Below are 26,285 nucleotides of genomic sequence, written 5' to 3'. Positions count from 1 at the left end.
TCAAGAGCTTGCCATTGTAGAAATGGTTGTTGCAAATAATGCAATAAAACTGCATGAAATTCAAACTAGAATTGTGGAGGACCATGAGATATTTGACAATATCGATAGCATCAGCCTCACAACCATTACGCGGACATTGTCCAAATACAGAGTGCGGATGAAGCAGCTCTACACTGTTCCCTTTGAGAGGAACAGTGAGAGAGTCAAGGAGCTACGACGACAATATGTCCAGGTATAGTGTATATTCAATTCAATGTCCAGTTCTATAAGCTTTGCACTTTGCAAGTAGGTAACCTACACAGTAATAGGTTACAGTACAGTATGGTATACAGTAATGACATGATTTACATAAACTTTGTTTCAGAGAGTTATGGAATTGGAGGCCAACCAGGCCCCTCATGAATTCATATACATAGATGAGGCAGGATTCAATCAGGCCAAAAGGCGTCGACGTGGACGAAATGTAATTGGAAAAAGGGCCACAGTTGATGTGCCAGGACAGAGAGGCAAACATTACCATGTGTGCAGCAATTGCAAATGCAGGATTACTCCTTCACAGATGTCAGATTGGACCCTATAATACCGAGCGCCTCCTTGCCTTTCTCAATGATCTCCACCAGCGCCTGGTTCCAGAGCAGGATCAGGAGGGTGAAATCATGAGGACCTTTGTAATTACCTGGGACAATGTGGCTTTCCATCATTCGCAAGCAATAACAACATGGTTTGAAGTCCACCCAAGACTGGTAAGTCTCTTCCTTCCACCCTATTCACCTTTCCTCAACCCCATAGAAGAGTTCTTTTCTGCATGGAGGTGGAAGGTTTATGACCATCAGCCACATGACCAGATGTCCCTCCTTGAAGCCATAGATGCTGGCTGCAGGGACATCACAGTTGATGATTGCCAAGGGTGGATCCGACATACCAGGCGGTTTTATCCCAGGTGCATCGCCTTGGATAACATCAGATGTGATGTTGATGAAAACATGTGGCCTAACCCTGAAGATCGCAGAGATTAGATACAGTAATTTTTTGCTTTTTTTCTCCCCCCCCATCCTTTTTCTGGGCTTTTTGCTGTTGTTTTTTTGTTCAGAATGCTCGTGTTTCATGGATATGTTGTTCACTGTAAGCAATACTGTAAAACTTTTTCTGTTCTATCATACCGTGTTTCTACTGTACCTCCTGTAGTAAACAGTAAAGGAAAAAAAACGTATTTGCTTTGTACTGGAATACTTTTGAATGTGAACATTACTGTACAAGTGGACATACAGTTCCCAACCAAAACATTTAGTGTCAAAACGGTGGATTGCATGTTTTGCATGCAAATACCTGTAAAACTGAAACATAAAAGTCTATGCAGTTTTTGTAATGTCAACAATAGCCAGTATTTTGAAACCTGGTGTACTTTGATTGATTGCATGTACCTTGTGAAGTGAAAACAAGTGTTATTCTTTGACAGAGTAATTTAATTTTGAGTCAGATTCCCAGTGTTTTGGTAAAGTTGGTGTGTGCAGAGAAAGATGTGTTCTATTTTGAAATGAAGAGTTAGTATATATTTAACTAAATGTGTTTTTGAGAAGAAAATTATCCATTTGGCCAATTGTGTTTTGTAGGTGTGAGTCTGTGTTAAGAGTTTAGAAAAAGTATCTGAAGTATGGGTAAGCGCTTGTTAGCGATTGAAAAAAACTGAAATATTTGGTAGCACCCCCTTTGGAAAAAATAACTGAAATCAATCGCTTCCTGTAACCATGAATGAGTTTCTTACACCTCTCTACTGGAATTTTGGACCACTCTTCTTTTGCAAACTGCTCCAGGTCATTCAGATTGAAGGATGCCTTTTCCCAACTGCTGTTTTGAGATCTCTCCACAGGTGTTCTATGGGATTCCGATCTGGACTCATTGCTGGCCATTTCAGAACTCTCCAGCGCTTTGTTTGTAACCATTTCAGAGTGCTTTTTGAAGTGTGTTTCGGGTCATTGTCCTGCTGGAAGACCCATGACCTCTGGTGGAGACGCAGATTTCTGACACTGGCCACTACGTTGCGCCCCAAAATTCTTTGGTAATCATCAGATTTCATGATACCTTTCACACAGTCAAGGCATCCAGTGCCAGAAGCAGCAAAGCAACCCCAAAACATCTTTGAACCTCCTCCATGTTTGACTGTAGGGACTGTGTTCTTTTCTTTGAAGGCCTCATTTATTTTTCTGTAAACAGTGCCATGATGCCCTTTACCAACAAGCTCTACTTTTGTCTCATCTGTCCACAGTACATTCTCCCAGAAGTATTGTGGTTTTGTCATATAAGTTTTGGCAAACTCCAGTCTTGCTTTTTTATGCCTTTGTGTCAGCAGTGTGTCTCCATCTCCATTCAGATGGTGACAGATAGTGTGAGCTGACACTGATGTGCCCTGTGTCTGCAGATCAGCTTGAATTTGTTTGGAAGTTAATCTGGCTTCTTTATCCACCAATCGAACAATCCTTCGTTGTAATTTTTTATTAATTTTGCTCTTCCGTCCACATCCAGGGAGGTTAGCTACAGTTCCATGGGTTGTAAACCTCTTGATGATATTGTGCGCAGTGGACACAGGAACATTAAGATCTCTGGAGATGGACTTGTTGCCTTGAGATTGTCCATGACTTTCCACAATTTTTTCTCTCAAATCCACAGACAACTCTTTACACTTCTTTCTTTTCTCCATGCTCAGTGTGACACAACACAAAGGTTGAGTCAACTTTTCTCCACTTTAACTGGTTGCAAGTGTGATTATTATGTTGCCCACACCTGTTACTTGTCACAGGTGTGTTTAAATACAAATTACAGGAGCATCAAATGCTTGAAAAGCAATTATTTCTTACTGTTTTGACAAGGTGCCAATACTTTTGTCCGATATTTTTGGCCAAGACTGTATATGGGTCAATGACGTATAAGGATTTTCGACAAATACAAACTTAATAATATCTATTGCAATTGTTTAAACTTAAGACTGTTGTGTGCACAAAATTTCATATTAGATTTTTAAATTAAGCCTAAGTGGTTTTAGTGTTTTTTCATCTAGATAAATAAAAAAAAAAAATCAGGTGGGGCGACTGTGATTTATCTTAAAATGAATTAATTTCCTTAACATACATAATTTTTTTTTAAAAGGTTCTCAATAATTAAAGTGTTTAGAAACAAAGTATTTTTTTTTTTCGTTTTTGTAAATAATTGATTATTTATATTTATTTTAATTCTATATTTCTTAAGAACAAAAATATATGATAATTATTTACAAAAACGAAAAAAAAAAATTAAAAGTTTAGTATGAATTTATGTGCACACAGCATTCTTAATGTTTGAACAATTGCAATAGATATAATTTTTTGTAGCCTATTTGAAAAATCTCAAGTTTGTTAGTCGAAAATCCTTATACTTCATTGACCCATATATATATATATATATATATATATTCTCAAATTAACAATGGGTTAGAAGTAGGTTCAAGTAAACTGACTATATAATGAGAGCATGCCGCTTAGATCACGAACTCAGAAGTCCCTCAAATGCGAGTTTAATTCATTAATATTAATTATACGTTATGTGATTGGACGCTGCATCAAAAGTGACCTCCTGCGTCACTATCGCCTGATTAATATTCATACAAGCCAAGCCTGCGCCATAGTAGCGCAAATGCTGTCTGGTTGTAATGAAGTCTCACTCTTCGCCGCTGGATGGCACATGAAGAACAGGTCCTCCTCCTCTTCCTCACTTCAGTGCGCAGTTTGGATCATGTTTATCAAGCGCTCTTCTGTTCCCACGCGCCACTGCCACGCATTCTGCCTGTTTCGGGGGACATCTCCATAGCAGCTTGTGCAAGGAAGAGTTCACGTGAATGTCCTCTGTCTGTGGGGTAGGTTTTAATGAGTATTAACAAAGTTTTGGCTTGTTTGTGTCGTTTTTGTTGTTTCTGTGTTCAGCTGTGTTAACCCGCAGTTCACTAGTCCCTGTAATCTTAATGTGATCATTTGAGTAGCTGTTAGGAGCATTGCTCTCCTCTCTCACAAATAACAATCAGCCTGCCATGCTGTGGTTGCTGGGACAATCCTTCACAAGAATGTGCATTCACACTCTCTCTCTCTCTCTCTCTCTCACACACACACACACACACACACACACACACACACACACACACGCACACACATGTTGGTTTTTGTGGTTTATGGGGACTCTCCATAGGCATAATGGTTTTTATACTGAACAAACTGTGTGTGCTATTGCCCTACACCAACCCTACACCTAAACTTAGCCCTCACAGGAGACTTTGTGCATTTTTAGATTTTCAAAAAAACACAATTTAGTATGTTTTTTAAGCCTTTTGAATTACGGGGATATAGGCAGTGTCCTCATAAACCACCTTCATATTGTAATACCTCTGTCATACCCATGTCATTATACAAATTTGTGTCCTCATAAACCTAAACATGCACACACACACACACACACACACACACACACACACACACAGAGAGAGACACAGACACACACACACACACACACACACACACACACACACAGAGCACATTTACCTTACCTTATCTAAATGGGGACATTAGGGTGGGTATGTGTATATATATATATATATATATACTGGTTATGATGGGAATTGTATTAGTTTGATTAGAAACTGTAATGATCCCTGTTGGTCTCTTTCTATTGGTGGCTTGTTAATTCCACTGAATCCTAATGGAATATGTCCCAACACGCACTATGGGAAATGGTTAATAGTTGATGTTTTGTAATGTTTGTAATGCTATTTGTAGTGGAAACCATTAGAATTGATGTTTTTTTAGTTCTATCTATCTAGCTACTATCAAATGATGACTTTCCCAAAAAGAGGTTTTGGTTTTGTCAGATTTTAAGGTCTTCTTGCCCCCAAAATATAGCTAAGTACACACAGTTTCTGACTCTAAGACTGTTGTTTTAAATCAAGTTTATTTTGATTAATGCAGCTACAAACCAGGACAACATTTTGGATTTAAAAACCATTTGTTGTGATTATAACCAGCGATTGCTGTACCAAAATAATATAGTTTTTCACAGCTTTGTATTAGCCACTAAGCCTATTTATAAATATAATTAGTTTATTTTACTTTAGGAACGATAACTGTAATAACTAGTATTCTTGTAAAGGGTTTCAGTAATGTGTCTAAAGTGTTTACTTTAAATGTCTTATCTGAAGCATTATTAACGGGTAAACCACACGGTTTAATTAGCTGTGCATGAGTTTATTTCTGTGAGCTCGGCTAAGCACAGTTCATCCTTGCTGGTACTGTATCGAGACAATCTCTACATTGCTTTAAAATGCATCTTTACCATTATCAGATTGTTTCTCGTGTTGGTCTCAAACCCTTTGTCTGATGGAGGGGATTCTGGCTCAGGTAAAGGGTGTGGTGATATCATTCAGACTGTTTCTGGTATTGGTCATCCGATGTACAGATCATGTAACAACTTCGGTCATATCTCAAACCCATTAAGTGAAGTGGTTTATAAAACTAACACAAATCTGTTTTATTAAGTTGCAGAACGATTTAGTTTCATATTGTTTTGAAACACAAACGATCGTAAATGATGTCATGGAAACCTGTCATGGTCACATGTTAAACATGTTGCATAAATGAAATGAATTCTTTTTTTACTTTAAATGAGGCCGGAATGTGCTTGTCATAAAAACGTCAAAATATATGCATGTTTATTGACAATGAAATGTGAGTTTGACATGATCTTGACAGGTTTCGTGAGATTCACCCTTTATTTTGGATCAAACTCGGTATCATTTAATAGATCTGCTCTGAGCGTATGCTCCAGACATTTTCTGGCAGGAAGATTTAGCAGAGTTCCAGCTCAAATCCTTTGAATAGAGCTGAAAAATGAAACTGTTGCTGTACGTCGCCACGAGGAGAAAGGATTATGAGTAACTGTCATAGGGATAAGGTTTCAAAGAGGGAAATAATCAAGTCCTCTTAGGAAAAGATGTCCCTTCACTCTCCTATATATTTTTACAAAAGCACTCCTTGGCCTGACCAACAGGCCCTTAACACTTGGTTCAAGTAGCACAACTACTTCCTCATTTGTCTAATTATGGCTCAGGCGTTTGCAGTATAGTGTTGTCCAGCTGCCTTTTCTATACTGATGTAACTCGACTTTATCACCGCTGCTGAAAAGCTGCACTCAGCAGCAAAAGTTCTGGTCTACCACCCATTTAGAGACCGTCTGACACGTAAAGTGGCCAGTCACATTTATCTGTGATGGATTATACTCTCATGCTGTAAAAAAAGAAAGAAAATAAATGTATGCAGGGCTATTTCTGATGATAAAACCTGAAAGTGTATTGTAAAAATAAATAAAAGGATAAAAAATTAAATAAATAAAAGGATATTTAACCTTTCATCTTTACTTAGATTTATGATTTATTTGAGTTTATCAGATGCCTCCCATAGTTCATATTGATATTCTGCTTTTGTAACTAGTCTGAACGGTAAAAGCGTTCTCCATCGGACTCAATGTAAATTGTGCTGCAGTCTAATTTCTGCTCCACTCCAGCAGCACCAGATGAAATAATTGGGTGCTTAAACACTTTTTTATATATAGAAACTGAAACTTAAATTGAAACCATTAAAAACTAAACTAAAAAAAACTTGAAACCATGAAAACATAAAAACCATGAAAAAGTAATTTTTTTACTTGACATAAATTAAATGGTAACTAATTGAGTTTTACTTGATGTACTAAAATAACTAAAACTGAAATAAAAAAATAAAAAAATATATATTTTTATATTATATAGTTTTTATTATTTACAAAAAATAGAAATAAAAACAGATAGAAAATATGAATAAAATCCATAATAAATATCACAGTGATATTAAAATGGCAATGGTTTAAACTCTTTTTTTTAATTCCAAAAAAAAAAGACATCATAATATAATATGTCAGTATGTCATTCTTTAGAGTTAAATGGTTTTCGGGGGTTTTAGTTGTTGCACACCAGACAATGATGTCATGAAAATGAAATTTCATAAGTGCACTTTTATGCCCTGAACCTTTCTCTACGTAACTCATGTTTCTCTCACACAGGACCGTAACAAAATTAACTTGCAACCAGATGCGCGTGTCTGATTTTTCAGTTCACTTCATGATGAGGAATCTGATTAGCTGTATTGTCATGGTGGTGGTGTGAAGATGAGCGAGTGCTCTGGGGATTTATCATTGTTAATGGACAAACTGAAGAGATATTTAATATGTTCTTCATGACCTCTGCTCTGAGAGATGTCATATTTTGTTTAAATATTCCCTGAAATTTACAGATGATGTACATTGTAAATTGTGATAAAATTACTGTGATAAAAGATCAAAAGGATTAACAATGCAGATTAATTTTCACACTTTGATCATATTTACCAAGGGTGCCGATATTTTTGGCCATGACTGTATAATTTAGTGTTTGATAACTTTATTAAATTGTATTTTCCACTTGCTGTAGGGCACGGGTAAATATGACATTTAATGGGTTTGTGTGAAGATTAAGTTCACTTAAATTAACTAGTTGTTATTTTTTTAAAGGCTAATAAATGTTAAATCGATATCTCTCAGTTATACTGTAATATTGAATGGTTATAGTCAGTGGTTAAATATTAGGGAAAGTCATAGAGGCATCAGTGATACTTGCCTTCAGTCATAAAAAAGATGGCATTAAACAAACATAAAAATATATATTTTCATGTTTCTACATTAATTATAAGATTGAATGTGTAATTATTGCAATATAAAAGTATACTGGAAAACTTTAATATTAGGTGGGAAAAAATGTGATTAATTTTTTTAACGATTGACAGCACTACTAAATATACTAATAATAAGTTAACTCAATTGTGCATCATATCTGATGTCATATAATAATACAATTTAAAGAGTATGTGTGTGTGTGTGCGTGAGTGCATGAGTGTGTGTGTGTGTGTGTGTGCGTGAGTGCGTGAGTGTGTGTGTGTGTGTGTGTGTGTGTGTGTGTGTGCGTGCATGAGTGTGTGTGTGTGTGTGTGTGTGTGTGTGTGTGCGTGCATGAGTGTGTGTGTGTGTGCATGAGTGCGTGTGTGTGTGTGCGTGCGTGAGTGTGTGTGTGTGTGTGTGTGTGTGCGTGAGTGCATGAGTGCGTGTGTGTGTGTGCGTGCATGAGTGAGTGTGTGCGTGAGTGCATGAGTGCGTGTGTGTGTGTGTGTGTGTGCTAAAATGCAAATCCTTAAGTTAGGAAGGAACAAGTCATGTTATGGTTTTGTCTGACAAGCACAGTATGTTGTGTTTTGGCACAGATGTTTTAGCAGTCACACTTAGTCCTTTTTAGAGCTCATTTCGAAATGCACAATATCTTTATTATTTTAAGCCTCACACAATTTTTCTCCTGCATTCTTCTGAAAAGGTGGGAATGTTTTTCCCTATTGTTTTGGGAAAACTATGAGACAGCTGAGACTCTGCCATTCTTCAGGTTGAGAAGAGGCCAGAGTTTAAAGTTCACTAATGTGTGTGACCATAAAACATGAAAAGAGAGAATCCAGAGAATCCTTTAAAGATTTAAAGGGATATGCCTACACATGCTCATTTCAGCTGTCCTCTGAATCACTAGCATAGTGCATCTGCGGCTCTTTCAGTGGTCATCATCATAAATACTACATGTCTGAAGCTGACTTTGAAGTTCTGGGGGTTTAGACTGGTTAGTGCTGAAGCTTTTATTATCAGGTTTGCTTATAGAATAGTCACAACAAACCATTATACCAATTACATTCAAACCAAAAGTGTATAATGGCAGTACTCCTTCTCTTCACACTTGGGGAACTTCTAGCCTGTCATGCTAGCGTAGTCTATAACATGCCATTACGCAGTGAGATTTTATTGACCGATGGTCATGTGTTTGCAGTGAATGTAACTGCTGTTTATAAAGAAATACCTTCATTTTTATGATCCAAGGGTTCACGTTTCACAGACCTGATATCACAGTGCCTCACATGGTTTTGGGGTTAGACCTTTTTTGTTTTGTTTGGTTGCTGGTTGGGTTTAAGAGGGAGAGCATAACTGAATTTGCTTTTCCACTGTTTGTGTCTGTCATCAGTCTCTTGACTCTACATGTGATGCTGTGCTTTGATGCAAAACAGTGCATTTTAAGGAATAAGAATACTTCTGTCAAATTGAAACTATGTAACTGTCATAAGCTCACCTTTGGAGTTTTTTGGTCTTATGCTGTGTACATCGAGAGAAAGTTGCAAGAAATGTCATGGGCATTGGAGGAAACGCATTGCATGTGACCCTGAGCCAAACTAAACATGATCAGATGACATAACTCAAGTCTTTGCTAATACCAGGTATAAACGGGGTCAGTGTAAGATCCATCTTAAGAATCATAACATTAGAAAAACAAGATTCCTAATCATTTGCACCAGATAATTGAACCGTTTGAGCGTCACATTTCAGTGGCGATTGCGACGAATCACAATAGTGATACTATGCAGCAAATCTTGGCTGCATGATTGTTTATATCATCACAAAATGTAAACTGTGTTATAGACTGTATTAAACTCTTTATATAATGTTAGATGTCTAATATATCCAACTTTATCCACATGCTTACAGTACACTCACATAAAGCTTTATACAGTGTCTCGACTACCTGTTTTTACGTAAAAGAACATTTCATTTTATTGGGTCATCATAAATTATAATTGTTTTGGCATGAAATCCCATCAATAACATTTATACAGTGGTGTCCAAATTTATTAGAACACTAGTATTTTCCATCAGCTAAACAATGGTTTTAAGTCAGTTATTTCTATCTTTTGCTGTAGTGTGTCAGAAGGAAATAGCCTTCATTTTGCCATTAATTGCACTATTCATTTTACTGCATTTTTACACAAGTGCCTAAAACTTTTAACAGTAATATAGCTTTGCAAGAAGATTTCTTGAAGTGTCTTGGAGACGTTGCCACAGTTGAGTCTGTCTCAGTTTGTTCTGTTTCTTCATGTCACTCCAGACAGACTGATGATGATGATCAGATCAGATCTCACTAAAATCTCACTGGATTATTACAATTAACGCAATTAATTAAAATACTAGTGTTCTAATCATTTTGGCCACCACTGTAGGTGAACCACATTGAACAAAATCAAAATGATTAATAAATATATGATATGACCCCTTCAATGACAAATCAGCTGATGTAGTGCTGACAACTGCACAAACCTCCCTCTCTTTAGTGTCTAGTCACATCCGCTTTACTCTGGAAAACTACGGCTGCTGTTATGACAGTTGTGCCATTTCCTGTTTCCCTACAGGCTTCTCCAAACGACATGAGGGTTAGGTCCCTCCAAGAGCTGGACATCTATGATTCCTCTCTCCTCGCATCCCAAGGCAGAGGGACACATTCCTGTTTCTGATCCCAGTAATTCCCCCCTCCCCAAGTCTTCCCCTAATTCATGAGCCAGCAGGATGCATCATCTGTGCGAGCCCTCTCTGAGCGTCTCCTCATAGCCTCGCACAAGGGCCAAGCTGAACATGTGGTTCAGCTCATCAACAAAGGGGCCAAGGTAGCCATTACCAAGGTGAGTAACATGCTTTAGTAAACTTGGTAATATACTGGATTCAGAAGTCTGAGAAGTTGTTGTTCCACCCTCTGTGTACGGTAGAGCGAATTACATTTCTGTACAGGTTTTGGAGCTTATATTAAAAATATTGCATTTCAAGAACATGGTCTTGTTCCAGTTCGCACATGCCTGTGAAGTCCATTCATTCTTCATAAGGAAATTTAATGCACCTCCGTGCATGGTATTATTAGTCGCTTACTGTAAAGTATATTACAATAAAGAACTGTGTTTTTACAGTACAATTGTATTTGGTGATATACGGTACTCTTGTTAATTTACAGGCTTGCTGGCAACTGATTTTTTTTTTTACAGTGAGTTACTTTTTTTTTTTTTACAGTGTACTAATTAACAACCTGTATACAGGCTAATATGCAATTATCTAATAAGTAAATAGTGAATTGGCCCCTAAAATAAAGTGTTAGGTTCTCTATTATTAATGTACAGTCACCTATTTGAATTTTTAAAACAAAGCTTAGGACTTTTTCCTACAATCAGAGAGCATTTTAACAGCAGATGTCACACAGGAAGGAAAACCGAAATCTTGTTTCATAACGTTCTAGTGATAATGCAATGCATAGTGTTGACTAGAAGACATCTCATTGCCGCTAATGTAGCATGACGTGTTGTTGTTACTTCTGTTACTAGAGATTAAATTGTAGAAAAACATAATCTCGGGTGTCAGCTGATCTTTAAACGGACATGAGCATACTTTTAAATGCATATGATAAAAAATTCATCATGCAACAACAACTTGAGACTGGGGAGGCATAAGTAAGTTTGATTGATTTGTTTACAAAATAATTGTAAATGTATTAAAACATTATATGCATATTTATTTTGAGTTGAAAACATTATTTATTTAAAAAAAGGTCAAATATTACAGTTACTCCCCCTCTCCTACCCATGAATACCTGGGGTGTCACATTCAAAGCTTCAGGTGTTTCCCTCACCGCAGGGTTTTATCTGATATGTGAAAGCCCCCAGCCCTACCTGCAGAGACCTCCACAGATCATTCAAGCCAGACAACAAATGGCTTTCTCACCAGGACAATGGCGAGACCAGAGCACCTGCTGAGCAGAGCTCAAGCCGTGGAGATAAGAGACATGGCAGGAAAATAACGATTGAGACTTCTTACAGCACAAAAGCAAAATAGATCAGACCACCACTTTGAGTCAGATTCTGATTGGATTAATATTCGTATTGCACTAAATCTTGTAAATATCATAAATAAATTATGCAAATTCAGAATTCTATTCTGTGAGTATAAAAAACAACCACTTTGACAATTAAGGTTAAATAAACGATCAATATAATTTGTCAGTATATTTTCAGAGAGGTGAACACAAGGTGGTACAGACATAACCGAGCACATACCTCTGGTCTCTTCCCCTGCATTGTTACATAATCACTCCCACTAGTGCTGCACAATATATCCAATTTCAGAATATAAAGAAGGTTTTGAGCGGTGGCACTGTGCCAGTGCTTAAGCAGTTTTACGCTCATCAGGTGGGACACAGACTTTAATTACTGCTCATTGTTTGTTGCTGCCTTTATACATCCTGGATGAATTGGACACTTTCTCGGTCTCTTCTAGGCGCTTCGCTCATCATGTGAGGTGATTTTAACATTAATCTAGACTACTTTAATCCTTCAGTACTGATGACCTCCTTCACGTGTCTGACGTCACTTCTTGATCTCAATGGTTTTGTTAAAAAGGACTCGTTTGAGGCCTAAGATTACCCTACTGCACCTCTTCACTTTTGTTTGTTTTGCATGTCTGCAACTGCATCTAACATGAATTCCACCCTGTAATAAACACTTAATGCCCTCTGCCCTGTAGTAACTTCAGTTTAACCAACCTATGGCAGCTTACTAGGTCATTTGGTTATTGCTCTCATACAGTAGTATACTTTGAAAAAAACACGTCTGTGTTGTAAATTAAGAGAGTATTTCTATAATAGCCTATAGCAGACTTGTTTTGAAATATGCTCTGATCAAACCAAGGCACTTAAAGGTGCCATAGAATGCATTGAGACAGTATTTTAAATTGTTCTCTGATATCTACACAGAAGGTATGTGGCTTAGGTAAGGGCAAAAAATCTCCAGAAACGATTTTACATGTCCATTTACAACCCTAGGATTTCTCTCTAGAATGAAACGGTCTGTTATTGGCTTATTTGGCAGGGTCATGAATAATAATGAGCTCTGCTCTGATTGGCTGTTTCACCGTGCTGCTCAATGTTGAGCTCTGCTCTGATTGGCTGTTTCACAGTACGGCTCATCAGCAAGAAGGAAGCACAGGGAGGAAAATATATATTTAAATACTTTCTCTCGCAGTTATATCGTCGGGTAATTATACTGTATATAAAACGCGGGCATCAGGGAGCCGTTATTAATATGCGAGGCATTGAAACTGCTTTTGAACGATCCATCGATCGCGTTATAGTTTCTCTTTAAAGAGACGCGATCACACAAACTATGTTTACATTATGGAGCAACAGTACTTACCACACATTTCACAAGATCAGATGCTTGTCAGTGGTGCTCAGGATCTGTAAGTCATTCGCCATCATCCTCATCTCTCCTTACTGAGAGTGAAATCGTATGTACTGTCACAGGCTACCGCTAGCAAGGAGCTAACCATGTCCCTTTAGTGGCTCGCGTTATTTGCTTTCTGTGCCTTTCTGAATACAGACACCAACCCATCCCTGCACTTCACACCCCCTGCACGGCCTGGAACATAACATTTATTGTGTTATTTTCGCTGTTGTCCGCGCTTGTTTATTTACAATACCTGCAGAGCTTCTGATGGTTCGGCCGGCTTAGAACAAGGGCGGGTTTATGCAAATGTTGTGGGCGTAGTGATCGCGACTGTTGCGTCACAGTCGGTGTTATGTTCTGATTCGCCTGTTTTTCAGTGGTCTTTTTTAATCACGAGATTTACATATGAAGGAGGAAACTATGGTGTTTGAGGCTCACTGTATGTCATTTCCATGTACAGAACTGTTATTATTTAAATATGCCAGGGTAAAGTCAGTTTTTCATTCTATGGCACCTTTAAACTTTAGCTCTTTAACGTAACCATGTTTTGCACAATAACATCAGAATGAGCTGAGCTGTTAGTATGGCACCTAACAGGATGGAAATAAAAGGTTAGCCATTGCTGTGGGGGGTTGAGAACTAGATTGAGTATCAGCTTGGAGTTCTTTTTGTTTTTTAAATATTGATATAATCAAACTGATTTCTGTAATTGGATCAAACAAGATATCATATTTCAGAATGACAATCCAAATAATACCACAGAACATCACAGAATTCATCAAATTGAATGCTAATACTTGAGGTGTGTGCTGTTATTTTCCCATTAAAAACATTACTTCCATTATGGAAGTGATGATAGTACAATTAATAATAATTTTTAATTTTGTTAGTGTTTTTTCTAAAGAAAGATAATCATGTATAATTATGAAAGCCAAAATATGAAATTTCATGGATAAATGTGTACTGAGCACTGTTTTGTAGAGGGGGGTCAAAATGATCATGTTCAGCTAAAACTTCAGAGCCAGATTACAGGAGGGTAGAAAAATGACCAGAAAGATTCCTGCATCATTGCTATTTTTACACAGAGATTGGTCTAGTAAAGTGATTCCAGCAATCATTATATGGTAGTGCTGACCATTCATAAAGCACTTTTCAAGTGTTTTCCTCCAGAGTTTGCATGCCTGTACCTCAAGAAGTATCAAAGACACCTGAATGATTCCTGTTGGCATCTTCATTTTTAAGGCCCTATTTGGTTCAGTTCCAGAGATACTGCAATCTCAACATGGCTCCAAGAACAGAATAAATGGTTAAATTGTACAGTGGTCAAAAACCAAATGTGGGTCACTTTTAGTTCTGTGAGGAATGTCTGAAGATCAAAAAATTTTGAAACTCGTGAACTTCTTGAGTTATAGGCATGCAAACTTTGTAGAAAAAACTATATTTGAGACGGAATGACTCGTATGATAAAACAGCTTAGTCATTTTGCCTGTAAGATTTCTAAGAGAGGACATTTACATCGTATTATATCTAATATCTGGAGTGATGCATGTTTCATTAACACTATAAATACAGCAGCCACAACACGCCTGGCATGAGTGTTGTCTGTTACATAAGTCACAGCTCTGTGATTATTTCTCTTTGTGACATGGTTTCTTGGCTGAAGTAGCATAAGGCTGGTCCTCTGGGAGATTAGTCAATGGCTAAAACTGTAGAAAAGAGGACTGATATTTTATTTAGTCTCACTCATTATGTAAATGGATTATTTGGATTCATAACAGACATCTGCAGAGTCACGCTTGCTGTTCGGTCATGTGTTTTGTCCCACACACATTCACTGGCTCCCCGATCATTCAGTCTGTGTTTGTTTGCTGATTTTGTGTGTGTGTGTGTTGTTTGCTCGCAGAACGGCAGAACCCCTCTGCATTTGGCTGCCTATAAGGGCCACATTGCAGTTGTGAGGATTCTCCTGGCCGCTGGGTGTGACCTGGATATTCAGGATGATGTGAGTATAACATATTTGCAATATTTTCAAAAAAGCACATAGATTAACATAGATTGTTAAAAGCACTATATAAATAAAGGTGATTTATGAGTTCAACACCTTACTGTGCTCCATGTGGTTTGTGAGAGTCAAAAAAGGCAATACTTTAGTATAGGGACCAATTTCACTATTAACTAGCTGCTTATTAGCATTAAAATATTGGCTGTTTATTAGTATTTACAAAGCACATATTTTGCATGACAATATTCTACATCCCTAATCCAACTCAATCCCTAAATTTAACAACTACCTTACTATTAATAAACTGCAAATTAGTAGCTTAGTGAGGCAAAAGTTGTAATTTAATAGTGAGAATTGGACCTTAAATAAAGTGTGACTGAAGAAATGGGAATTGAGCCTACTAAAGTGTCATAAATGTTTGTGTACATATAAAAATAATTCACCAAAAAAAGTCACTTTAGTCACCGAGTCACTCATGTGTTTCCCATATGACTTTATTCTGTGGAACACAAAGGAGAAGTTTTGAAGTAACTCAAGACAAGGCATAAAACGACCATAACTCATGCATTATATGTCAAGTCAGGAGACAAATGAGGAACAGACCACATCACAGGTCTTTCGAAACTGATACTTTTGGTGTTTTGTTGTTCACCTTGTGTCTCGGCCTTTAGGGCAGGTGATATTCCACAATACAAACTCAAACGCGTTTCCGTAAACCTTATCTGTGTTTGGGCAACCATGCCATTTTTGTTGTTTATTTAGTTTTCTGCACCAGAGAAAGAATCATGATTTTACAGCATAGTCCTATAGTGCTCTGCAGAAAACTGTGTTTCCTGAATCTAGAGCTACAGCAAACAAGATCATCTTCATACAGCATCTTTTTTTTAATTTCCAACTAGAAATGGATAATGCTCTGTTGTCGTTTTATGACCAAAATCAGAAATCTGTAGGAAAGACTGGTCCAAAAAAGATTGTTCTACCTTTGTTTTATAATAGGAAATGTGAGCTCCCGTTGCACAATGGCAGAGGAGCCAGTGAGAGTAACACACACCTCCCTCTTAAAGTGCTGTAATACTTCATAAGTAGCACACTGTGCAGCCAGAGTCACCACAGGCTGACTGATGTTTCAGTTATACATGTTTTTGCTCTCAGGGTGACCAGACGGCGTTACACAGAGCAGCTGTGGTGGGAAACACTGATGTCATTTCAGCTCTCATTCAGGAAGGATGTGCACTAGATAGACAAGACAAGGTAAATATCTCATTCACTTATACTAGAAAAAGAGTTATTATTGCAGGAATTGCAATGATCTGTTTACAGAGACTTTCACTGCTGATATGTCGAGGATAATGTACAGTCATCTGGTTGCTATTGGAAAATACATTCTGATAGGACGATGACTTGAAGTGTACTGTACATTATGTATTATTACACCGCCAAATAAACAAATGGACATTAAATACTGATTTAAGTGAAAAAGCGTGGAGTAATATGAGAGACATGAAACTATCAGAACTATGTAAGCAATCAGCTGCCTTTGACAGTTAAGCGCTTTATATCAGCATTTTTCTTTAAATGATGTGGAAAGTAATAAGTATATCTATAACTATAAAGCATTTGGTCCCAAGCCTGCTGTGTGATAGTCTACGTTAGGCCTAATTTGTGGTCCTGTTACTAATTTTTTATATAGTTTTTCATTTGAAATTTGTGCATAAAACTCAAATAGTGAGCCTCCTAATGAACAGCCATTGTTTTTTTAATGTTTTCTTCATGTATCGGATTTTGAAATGACAAATGCAAATGAGAGCTGTGTTACAGCGGTTATATTTTCTGTGTTTTTCTCAGGATGGGAACACTGCATTACATGAGTCTGCGTGGCACGGCTTCAGTCAGTCTGTCAAACTGCTGGTGAAGGCTGGAGCCAACGTTCACGCTAAAAACAAGGTGAAAGCCACTGCCATAGCAAAAACAACCTCAACATATTATATACATGCAAATAATTGTCTTACTAGTGTTTGGCTGATTGTAATACAATTGCAAATATGTGCAAATACACAAATAATGCACACAATGTTGTTTGGAGGTACTTTTGGCTTATGAACGTTACATAATTTACCTCATGCAGCTTTGTTTTGTTGCAGTGGAGCACATGCACAATACAGTACAGCCTGCTATAATAAAGCAATCAGTGCATCATTAAAAAATAAATAATGTCAGTGCGATTATTGTTTTATTAACTCGTGAAGTTCTAGCCCTCATATACAAAATCAGTGCTTGGTCTTCATGGGTGCTGTGCAGTCATATGGTGAACAGGTGTTTTACAGCTGTATTGACCAATCAGCATTCAGGACTGCATCTGGATCTTTTGTACAATGTGGAATGATTCGGTGAACGTTCTAGTTGAGCATATAGCAGGAGATCAGCTCATGTAATCTCTCTCAGGCAGGAAACACGGCTCTTCATCTGGCGTGTCAGAACGGTCATGCTCAAAGCTCCAAAGTCCTGCTGCTGGGCGGCTCTCGTCCCGACAGTAAGAACAGCGTAAGTACCCTCAAACTCTTCTTTCTGTCGGTTTGATTCACACAGTCAAACCAAAAATTTGACTTGACCCTGACGTGTTTTTTCTTTAATTGCCAATACAAACATTTTACACCACAGACTGAAAAAAATGAAGCATTGCTTGGTAATTGGTTGAGCTAAATTGGTATTATCTAATTGTTTAGGCCTACTTAAATTGAACAGCTGACAGGTATTCGGCCATGCCTTTCTATCAAAGTTATCTGACATTATCAAGATGAATTTGTTCTGACACAGTTTAGTCTCAGCCTCAGACGGACCGTTGGCTTTCAGTTGGCTGAACGTCTGATGCATATGGCACACGAAAGTAAACACTTCAGGAGTTTTGAAGTCGTCATCGGGTTGGTTGAATTATACAAACCCCCTCACGAAAGCCGTCGTGTTTTCAACTGTGACGACGAGCGCTTATCAGGATCAACTAAAGAGTTTCACACACCGGTTTGTTATTGTGGGGACATTTCCACGCCCCGAAACATGACGCTGAACGAAACAAACTGTGATTGGTTGTTTGACATGTCGGTCAAACGGCCTCATGGGCGGGCCTTAGCCAATAAAAGCTGCCATGGATTCCAGACCTTCAGCCGTCAGTCTGAAGGTCTGGCTACGCGAGACTAGACACAGTTTAACTCATGTTTTATTACCATTTTCTAAACCATTGCAAATACACTGTTATAATGTGAGAAATGCAGAAGGTGTCTGAATACATTTTGGTTTGACTGTATGTCTCGCTCTCTTTTCTTTCTCTGTGTGTTTGTCATTTAAAAACCACATGAAAAAATGTGCTCTTTAAAAATGAAGTTGACTTGTTTGTTTAGGTTGGTGACACGTGTCTGCATGTGTCTGCACGATATAACCATGTGAGTGTGATCCGAGCGCTCCTGAGTGCCATCTGCTCAGTGACTGAAAGAAATCATGTAAGGACTTATAAATATTGTTAAAACGCCGTTTTGCTGATCCTTGAGTAAGCTGTAATTTTGTCCATCCTGAAGATGTTTCTGATTCATCCCTATTTTGGATTCTCCTCCGATGTTCAGGCAGGAGACACAGCTTTACACATCGCAGCTGCTCTGAATCACAGGAAGACTGCACGCATGTTACTGGAGGCTGGGGCCGACAGCCGCATCAAAAACAATGTGAGCACCTTCAGAAACATTGCATGAGCTTAGCAAAATGAGCTTAGATACACTATATTGCCAAAAGTATTGGGACACCCCCTTCTAATGAACAGGTTTGACTACTTCAGTCATTTCCATGAGTACAAATCTTAATGTTTACGCAAATAATGATATTCTAGGGGATATTGTGCTGCTATTGGCATGTAGCAGAAATGGCCCATTTATCTGTGTGAGTATGCACATGATTCTTCCGTCTGTATGTTATTGGGTGAAGACGGGAGAGACGGCCCTCGATCAGGCTCGTGAAAATGATAATCCTGAAGTGGCGCTGCTGCTCACCAAAGCTCCACAGGTAAGAAAACACACGCATTCTTATGAGCAATTCACAAGAAGAGGTCCTTCTTCTTTTTTTCTTTTTATTATATGCTTAACAACAAAAACATTCAAATTGAACCAACTGACCAAATATCAGATACTGTACATATCAGATTTGGAACCATATTTGCAAATGACTCAAATCACATGCAAAAAATCTTAAATGTGGTCTTTGTGTCTACATACATGCAGCTAAAAATATGTGCCAGATTAACAAATCATAATTGGATGACAGTTTGGTTTTATCAATACTTTTTAAAGGGATAGTTTATCCAAATTGAAAACTTTCATAATTTACTCATTTGTCATTCCAAATCTGTAGGACTTTCTTCTCCAGAACAAATTTTGACTGAATTTTCAGTTCGCATTAACCATTAACTATCCCATTAACGTGACACATTACATTCTTCAGCTTTAGATTCAGCTGAGTGAAGAGTTAAGACATGTGACTTACTATCTGAATTTACATGTAGAGTTTCACTCGAGGACGCACTGTGAGGAAGAGGAGGGACAAGATGAAGACTGAGGGTCGAGCGCAGTCAGTCCCGCGTGATGAGATGCTGCCGAGAAAGGTACAGGAGCAAACCTACACTCCCTGTCTCTCAGACACAATCAGAACCGAAGGAGCATCTGTACGAGACGCAGATGAAGTTCAGGCTGTCACTAAATGTTATGTAAGCTATAATTAATGGCAGGTGAACCTTCATACTCCCACAGTAATATTAGGGTGACCATACGTGCCATTTCTCCCGGACGCATCCTGGCCAGGATTTCTATAATGCATAAAATATCTACAGGATTTGGCTTTGCTTGCGTGTGCAGACCGATCAGTGTTTGACATCGGTTCGTTATGTTTTCGAAGGCTCTCGAGGTACTTTGAATCAAAGCAATATAGAAATCCTGGTCTGGGAAAAATGGCACGTATGGTCACCCGAAGTAATATGACACATCAGATGTGAAAACATTCAATAATTAAAGTTCTGATTGTACCATAGTCGCTAAGTTGATCATTTTTAGGTTTTCATTCTTCGAGTCTTGTGTGTAGAACTACTTCCTTACAGCAATACTGCAGTAACAGCCAGTGTTAATAGCTTGATCATGTTTATGAAGTGAATACTATGTGCCATAGTATGAGATAAAAAAATCATACATGATACATTATTTCAAATAATTATTAAATACAAACATGATTGTAACATATTCAGTCCAGGAAGGGAACATTTTTTAGTTTTTCTTTGCCTGAACTGTGGGAAATGTAGCTAGCAATAAACGAGTAGTGCTCTCAGATCTGCATAACACATTTCATCATGTTTATATCCACTCGCTCCGTAGATTTTGCTGGTCTTTGTCAATGATGTGACTTTACTCTTGTGTTTGTGCAGGACAGTGCATCTCCTGCAAATGACACTCATGGCAGTGACGGTTCTCTCCGCCGGAATGACACCGAGATACGTGCCAACAGAAACAGTGAGAAGAAAGTCAAAGAGAGGGTTCGTCATGCATGTATTTTCTAGTTTAGGGAATGATGTATAATCAGCTGGGTATAATATGGGAATTATATTATATGTTAAGTGCAGAGGTTTATATTGCAGTAGTGATCGGAATTTGCATGTAAATAAACTTCTAACAAGTTCTTCTTCCAGCAACATGTGTCAGAGCTCTTATGTGTGTTGCAGCTGTCGCCATCAGATGCCCTCATTCGAAGACAAAATAAACACAGTGATCACAAGAAGAAGAGTAAAACCGAGAGTTCATCAGCTCTTCCTCCTCCTCCTCCTCCTCATAACTACAAAGCGTTCCAGCTCTATACTCTCTACAGAGGCAAAGACGGCAAGATCATGCAGGCGAGGAACCAGTTTCACTTTCAGATTAAACTGATTTATTTCTCAATTAGCACTCCATTGAAAATAACTAATGCTGTCAAAAAAACCTTTATATTTGTGTTTGTGTTATTCATGGGTTATTTCAAACACATTTTTAGGGACTCTTTGACATCTTTCTCCTATAAAGGACTATAAAACTGCAACCATTTATTATTACATTACAATAAAATATCCTATGAATAGGATACAATCATCTCTGAAATATTTTTTTTTTTTTTTTGAGAAATTGTACTTCACACTTTTTAAACTTAAAGCATTCAATTAATTTGTTGTTTGTGTATAGTTTTCTAAAGAAAGAATCACTGTCCTCAATGGTGCTGTCATTTTCTAATATAGTTTGTATATTTATCATGGAAATGAGAAGTGACAAACATATCTGCATGGGCAGCAAAGCGCCTGTTGAAATGAAAAAAATAAATGCATTAAAAAAAATATATATATATATAAGTAATTTGCTAAATAGAACCTAGTAGAAACCTTTAAATGTATTATTGACTCATGTATATGTGTTATTTCCATTAAAGGCCCCATTGAATGGCTGCAGGTGTGAACCTCTCATTAACAAACTGGAGAATCAGCTCATGGCCACTAAAGAGGAGATGCAGTCAGAGATCCACACTGTACAGGAGCTCATGAACAGCAAGATGGGAGAAATGGAGCGCAAGAACAAACATCAGGTGCAAACAGCCTAGACTTCACAAGACCTACCAGCGTACATGTCCTCATTAAAGGGATAGTTCACCCAAAAATGAAATTTTGATGTTTATCTGCTTACCCCCAGGGCATCCAAGATTTAGGTGACTTTGTCTCTTCAGTAAAACACAAATGAAGGTTTTTAACTCAAACCGTTGCAGTCTGTCAGTCATATAATGGCAGTCAATGGGACTCACGCTTTTGAGAGAAAAAAAAACATACACTGCCAAAACCAAATTAAACCCTGCACCTCGTGACGATACATTGAGGTCTAAAGATATGAAACGATCGTTCTGTGCAAGAAACTGAACAGTATTTATCGTTTTTTACCTCTGATCCGCCGTACTGTCTAACTGTCCTGAGCGCGTGACGTGTCTTCTTCTTGCTTTACGGCGGATTGCAGACTTATAAATGCATTACTGCCACTTATCTCTCAAATGGATCATTGACACTCCTAATTGAGATTGTAGATAGTGTCAATGATCCATTTGAGAGAAAGGTGGCAGCAATGCACTTTCTACTGAAGAAACAAAGTCACTTACATATGTATATACACTTACAGCAGATAAACATCAAATTTTCATTTTTGGGTGAACTATTCCTTTAAGGGTCCATATATTGAAATTCACCTTTTCAAACTTGTTCAAGGCCACTGGTCAGATTTGAACTAGTTAACTTTTTTGGTGTAGCTATATACTGACTACTCAACCTACTGTATATACAAAAGGGAAAAGTCAACAAAAACCAATAATCGATTTAAATTCAGCTGCCCATAATTTCAATTGCTAATAGCCAATCCTTATGCTGCTTGCACCTATGTATATTTAACTTTCATTGAACATTTCATTAAATGTTTTATGCACATAACTTGTGGTGTTTTTTTATTTTATTTTGTGGTTGACTATTGTGTGTTTCAGATCAGAGCTCTAGATAAGATCACTTTAGAGAGAGTGTCTGCTGAAAGGATTGAATGTTTACATCGCATTGACGAGCGAGCCATACAAGAACGCTTGGAAGGAGAAAAAAGACAGGTAATATTCACCAATAAATGTGCATGCAGATAATCATATTGGCATAAACCCTGTTTTACATGCATGAGAAACAGATTGCTTTTTTCTCTAGATGTAAAGGGAATAATGTCTGGTTTTAGTGGTCATGGGCTATCTTTGGATTTACTGTCTTCCTAATCTTTGGATTTCTGTAAGCAGGCATCAGTGGTCAGTGATCTCAAGAACTGGTGTCTTTCGAAGATCCACAGTCTGGAGATGCGTCTTTCTGGCGATCGCAGCAACACTACGTTACGGCGCTCCTCGTCCCTCACCGACGCGCTTTCAGATAGTGATCCCCGTTCCCACACAGCTGTACCGCATACATCTGGTGCCAAAGCCTGTTACTCTCCATCAACAAACCAACCAGAGGCGAAAGATGAACGAGAGGCTGTAGCAGCGAGCACGAGTCCTGAGGATGGATCGGCCGGTTACTATGTGATCGAGGTGGACCACGTCTCACCGGGTATGACGGATGAATGAACAGCCACACACACATCCAGCTGTGTTTCTCTCTATCTCTCTCTCACACACACACACACACACACACACAGATGAGCAAAACAGATTTTCTGGCTCATCTCACATACAGACAGCACTGCATGCAGCATTAATGGTTTTCCTGTGTTTGTTCTCGTTTAGATAAAGGCTTATGTAAGTGTTACATAAAATGTGTTATGTTCGGTTATTAGAAGTAAAATATACTAAACGGAATGTCTTTATACACATATGGAGGGATATAGCAGACAAAATCATTTATTTCATGAATAAAAATGTTCATGGCATTTTTATCGTACATGTGTATAAATAATGAACTGGTACAAATGTTGAAATTAAATTTAGGCATTAACAAATGAATAAGGTACACAATATATTTCATTGTGTCGTATATCACCAAGACATCAATGCAGGGGTCTAGAGATGTGTTTTTAGCGTCTAGACATCCAGTGGAAGATTCCTCTCTAAGCCCTTCACCATTTTTTCACCATTAGTTAAGTAAAGGATAATTCAGGACTAGGTGTTTTAATGCATTTCGCAGAGCTAAAGAACATCCAGATGCACAGCGGCTTGTAAGATCTAGCATTCGTGGGCAGTTGTGGCCTAATGGATAGAGAGTTGGACTTGTAACCTGAAGGTTGTGGGTTTGAGTCTCAGGTCCAGCAGGGATTGTAGGTGGGGGGGAGTGAATAATCAACACTCTCTCCTCCCTCAATACCACGACTGAGGTGAGACCCTTGAGCAAGGCACCAAACCCCCAACTGCTCCTCGGGTGTATGTTCACTGCTGTATGTACACTTGGATGGGTTAAATGCAGAGCACAAATTCTGAGTATGGGTCACCATACTTGGCCACACACCACTTCCTCCTCCCTCCTCCCATTCTGACCACCTAACCCAAAAACTCAGTTACTCATTTTGAACATTTACTCACCCTCAGGCCATCCCAGATGAGTTTGCCGTCAGAATGAGTCCAAACAGCTGAGAAAAACATCACAATAATCCACACCACTCCAGTCCATCAGTTAACATCTGGAGAAGTGAAGGCTGCATGTTTTTAAGAAACAAATTTTGCTTTCAAACCATTGCTTTCGGCTAAAATACGAGTGCATAATCCATAATAATGGTTCCTCCAGTCACCAAGACGTCGATGCAGTGAAGAAGTCCTCTCACATCAAAATCCAGTTTTGGCCTGTTTTGTCTTGTAAATGGTGCTTAATCTGTGTATATGTCTCTCCTGATTCAGACCAGAACACTTTTTCTCTAGAGAAAGTAATATTATAGATAGAGGACTCGTATTTTAGCCAAAAACAACAGTTTAAGGGTCTTACTGATGGATGTGTTTAGTTGTGTGGATTGTGATGTTTTTATCAGCTGTTTGGACTCTCATTCTGACGGCACCCATTCACTGCAGAGCATCCACTGGTGAGCAAGTGATCCAATGCTGAATTACTCCAAATGAATTATAACATTTATTTGAATTATTTAGAGTTAGTGAAAGTTTGTGTGCAACATTACCTCATTGCTGAGAAATAATGTTGCAATTAAGTAGCAAAGCTTATTAAATTTAGAATAAGTCCATGGTATTAAGATTATTGTTACTTAACATTTGCATCTGGTGCTTGTGTCAGTGTGTATGCTGCAAACCTTCTGAAGCTGTTCTGTCTTTTCAGATAAGCAGTCAGCACCGAATCAATCTGCACCCCAGTCTCCTTGTATAGTCCGCCCTAAGCAGCGATCCCGGGCCTGTAGTGACCCTCACAGAGTGCAAGATGAGCTTCAGGACTTGAATCTGGAGCTGAGACCTGTCCCCGATCAGTGCTGCGAGCACAGGAACCTCAAAAGACGCACACAACAAAGAGCAAAGACCAAACAAAACGCTCAAACCATGACGAGTTTAGGAGACCCACACCCCGCCGAGGCTTCCTTCGCCCAGGAGCGGGAAAACATGCACGCGCTGGAGGTTACGCAGTACTTTTTCGAGGCTGTGACTCTGCAGATGGAGCGCTGGTATGAACGTAAGATTGAAGAAGCACGCTGGCAGGCCAACCAGAGAGCCCAGGCCGACAGAGCCGCTCTGCTGGACCGAATAAGCTACCTTGAGGAAGAACTCGGACTGCTGAGAACCAACAGACAGGAGGAGAGCTAGTACAGAAGATAACACTGGTGTAGCAGACACTGTAACGTCCGCATGGATGAGTGAAGTTGATAGAGCAGCTAACACATGAAGATAACACTGCAGCAGCAAACGTCGGGAGAAGACTGATTTGGAGCCGAAACATACTCTTTGCAAGTGCTTAAAGCTACACAAGTTTGATTTCCTTTGCCATCACACAATTCATAATGGAGGGTATAAGCATTCTTAGCAATACTATAGTGGGCATTAGCACAAACTGAAGCTGAAGCTTGTTGCCACCAGAGTAACACAAGAATGCACTTTAAGTACATGCTTTCAGAGCCCTGTTCAAGAATTTGTGTCTGTGCTTGCGTTGGGTTATGTGTCTGGCTTTACAGACAAACGGCCACTGCCAAAGATCTGTTCAAACTCCTGTCTTTGATAATGCACTATAAAGATAAGTCTGTTTTATTGTAAAAGGATCATTTAAATGTGGATTCTTGATTAAGAACAAGGCAGTACTAGTACTCAAATTTGCTGAAAGTGTCTAAATTTTGCTACTATTTTGGAGGTTTGCCAAATCATATAAAACCAGTGAACACTGACAAATAAAAGTAACGAAATCCATCGCAGCAAACACTGTGATATAAGCAAGTATTAGTTGATTTGATGTCTTTGTGTATGGTCTTTATTGCACAAAATGAAATGTCTTAACCTGTGATGTTTAGTTGAGGATTTTGATGTAGTTCGTAGGGAAAGTATAAGAACACACAATGAAATAAGTG

At 38.4% G+C, this 26,285-nt stretch overlaps 1 protein-coding gene across 2 annotated transcripts; it reads left to right on the top strand.

Moving 5' to 3' along the window:
- The first annotated feature begins 3,631 nt into the window (after positions 1-3,631).
- Positions 3,632-26,156, top strand: LOC306843884 (ankyrin repeat domain-containing protein 6-like). Of its 2 annotated transcripts, XM_079375581.1 has the most exons (17): positions 3,746-3,883; positions 10,347-10,613; positions 12,250-12,270; positions 15,100-15,198; positions 16,351-16,449; positions 17,044-17,142; positions 17,641-17,739; positions 18,591-18,689; positions 18,810-18,908; positions 19,165-19,242; positions 19,739-19,837; positions 20,648-20,755; positions 20,942-21,109; positions 21,673-21,825; positions 22,759-22,872; positions 23,050-23,353; positions 25,058-26,156. In XM_079375581.1, the coding sequence occupies exons 2-17, from the start codon at positions 10,488-10,490 to the stop codon at positions 25,531-25,533; spliced, it is 2,241 nt and encodes a 746-aa protein (XP_079231707.1). In that variant the 5' UTR covers positions 3,746-3,883; positions 10,347-10,487; the 3' UTR covers positions 25,534-26,156. The 2 variants fall into 2 exon arrangements, with proteins under 2 accessions (XP_079231708.1, XP_079231707.1); XM_079375582.1 differs by lacking the exon at positions 12,250-12,270 and having other exon boundaries at positions 3,632-3,883.
- The last annotated feature ends 129 nt before the right edge of the window (positions 26,157-26,285 follow it).

The sequence above is a fragment of the Barbus barbus genome, assembly GCF_936440315.1.
Source record: "Barbus barbus genome assembly, chromosome: 24".
Classification (NCBI taxonomy): Eukaryota; Metazoa; Chordata; class Actinopteri; order Cypriniformes; family Cyprinidae; genus Barbus; species Barbus barbus.
The sequence above is the reverse complement of the archived record's forward strand: the minus strand, read 5'-3'. Positions and strand labels throughout refer to the sequence as shown.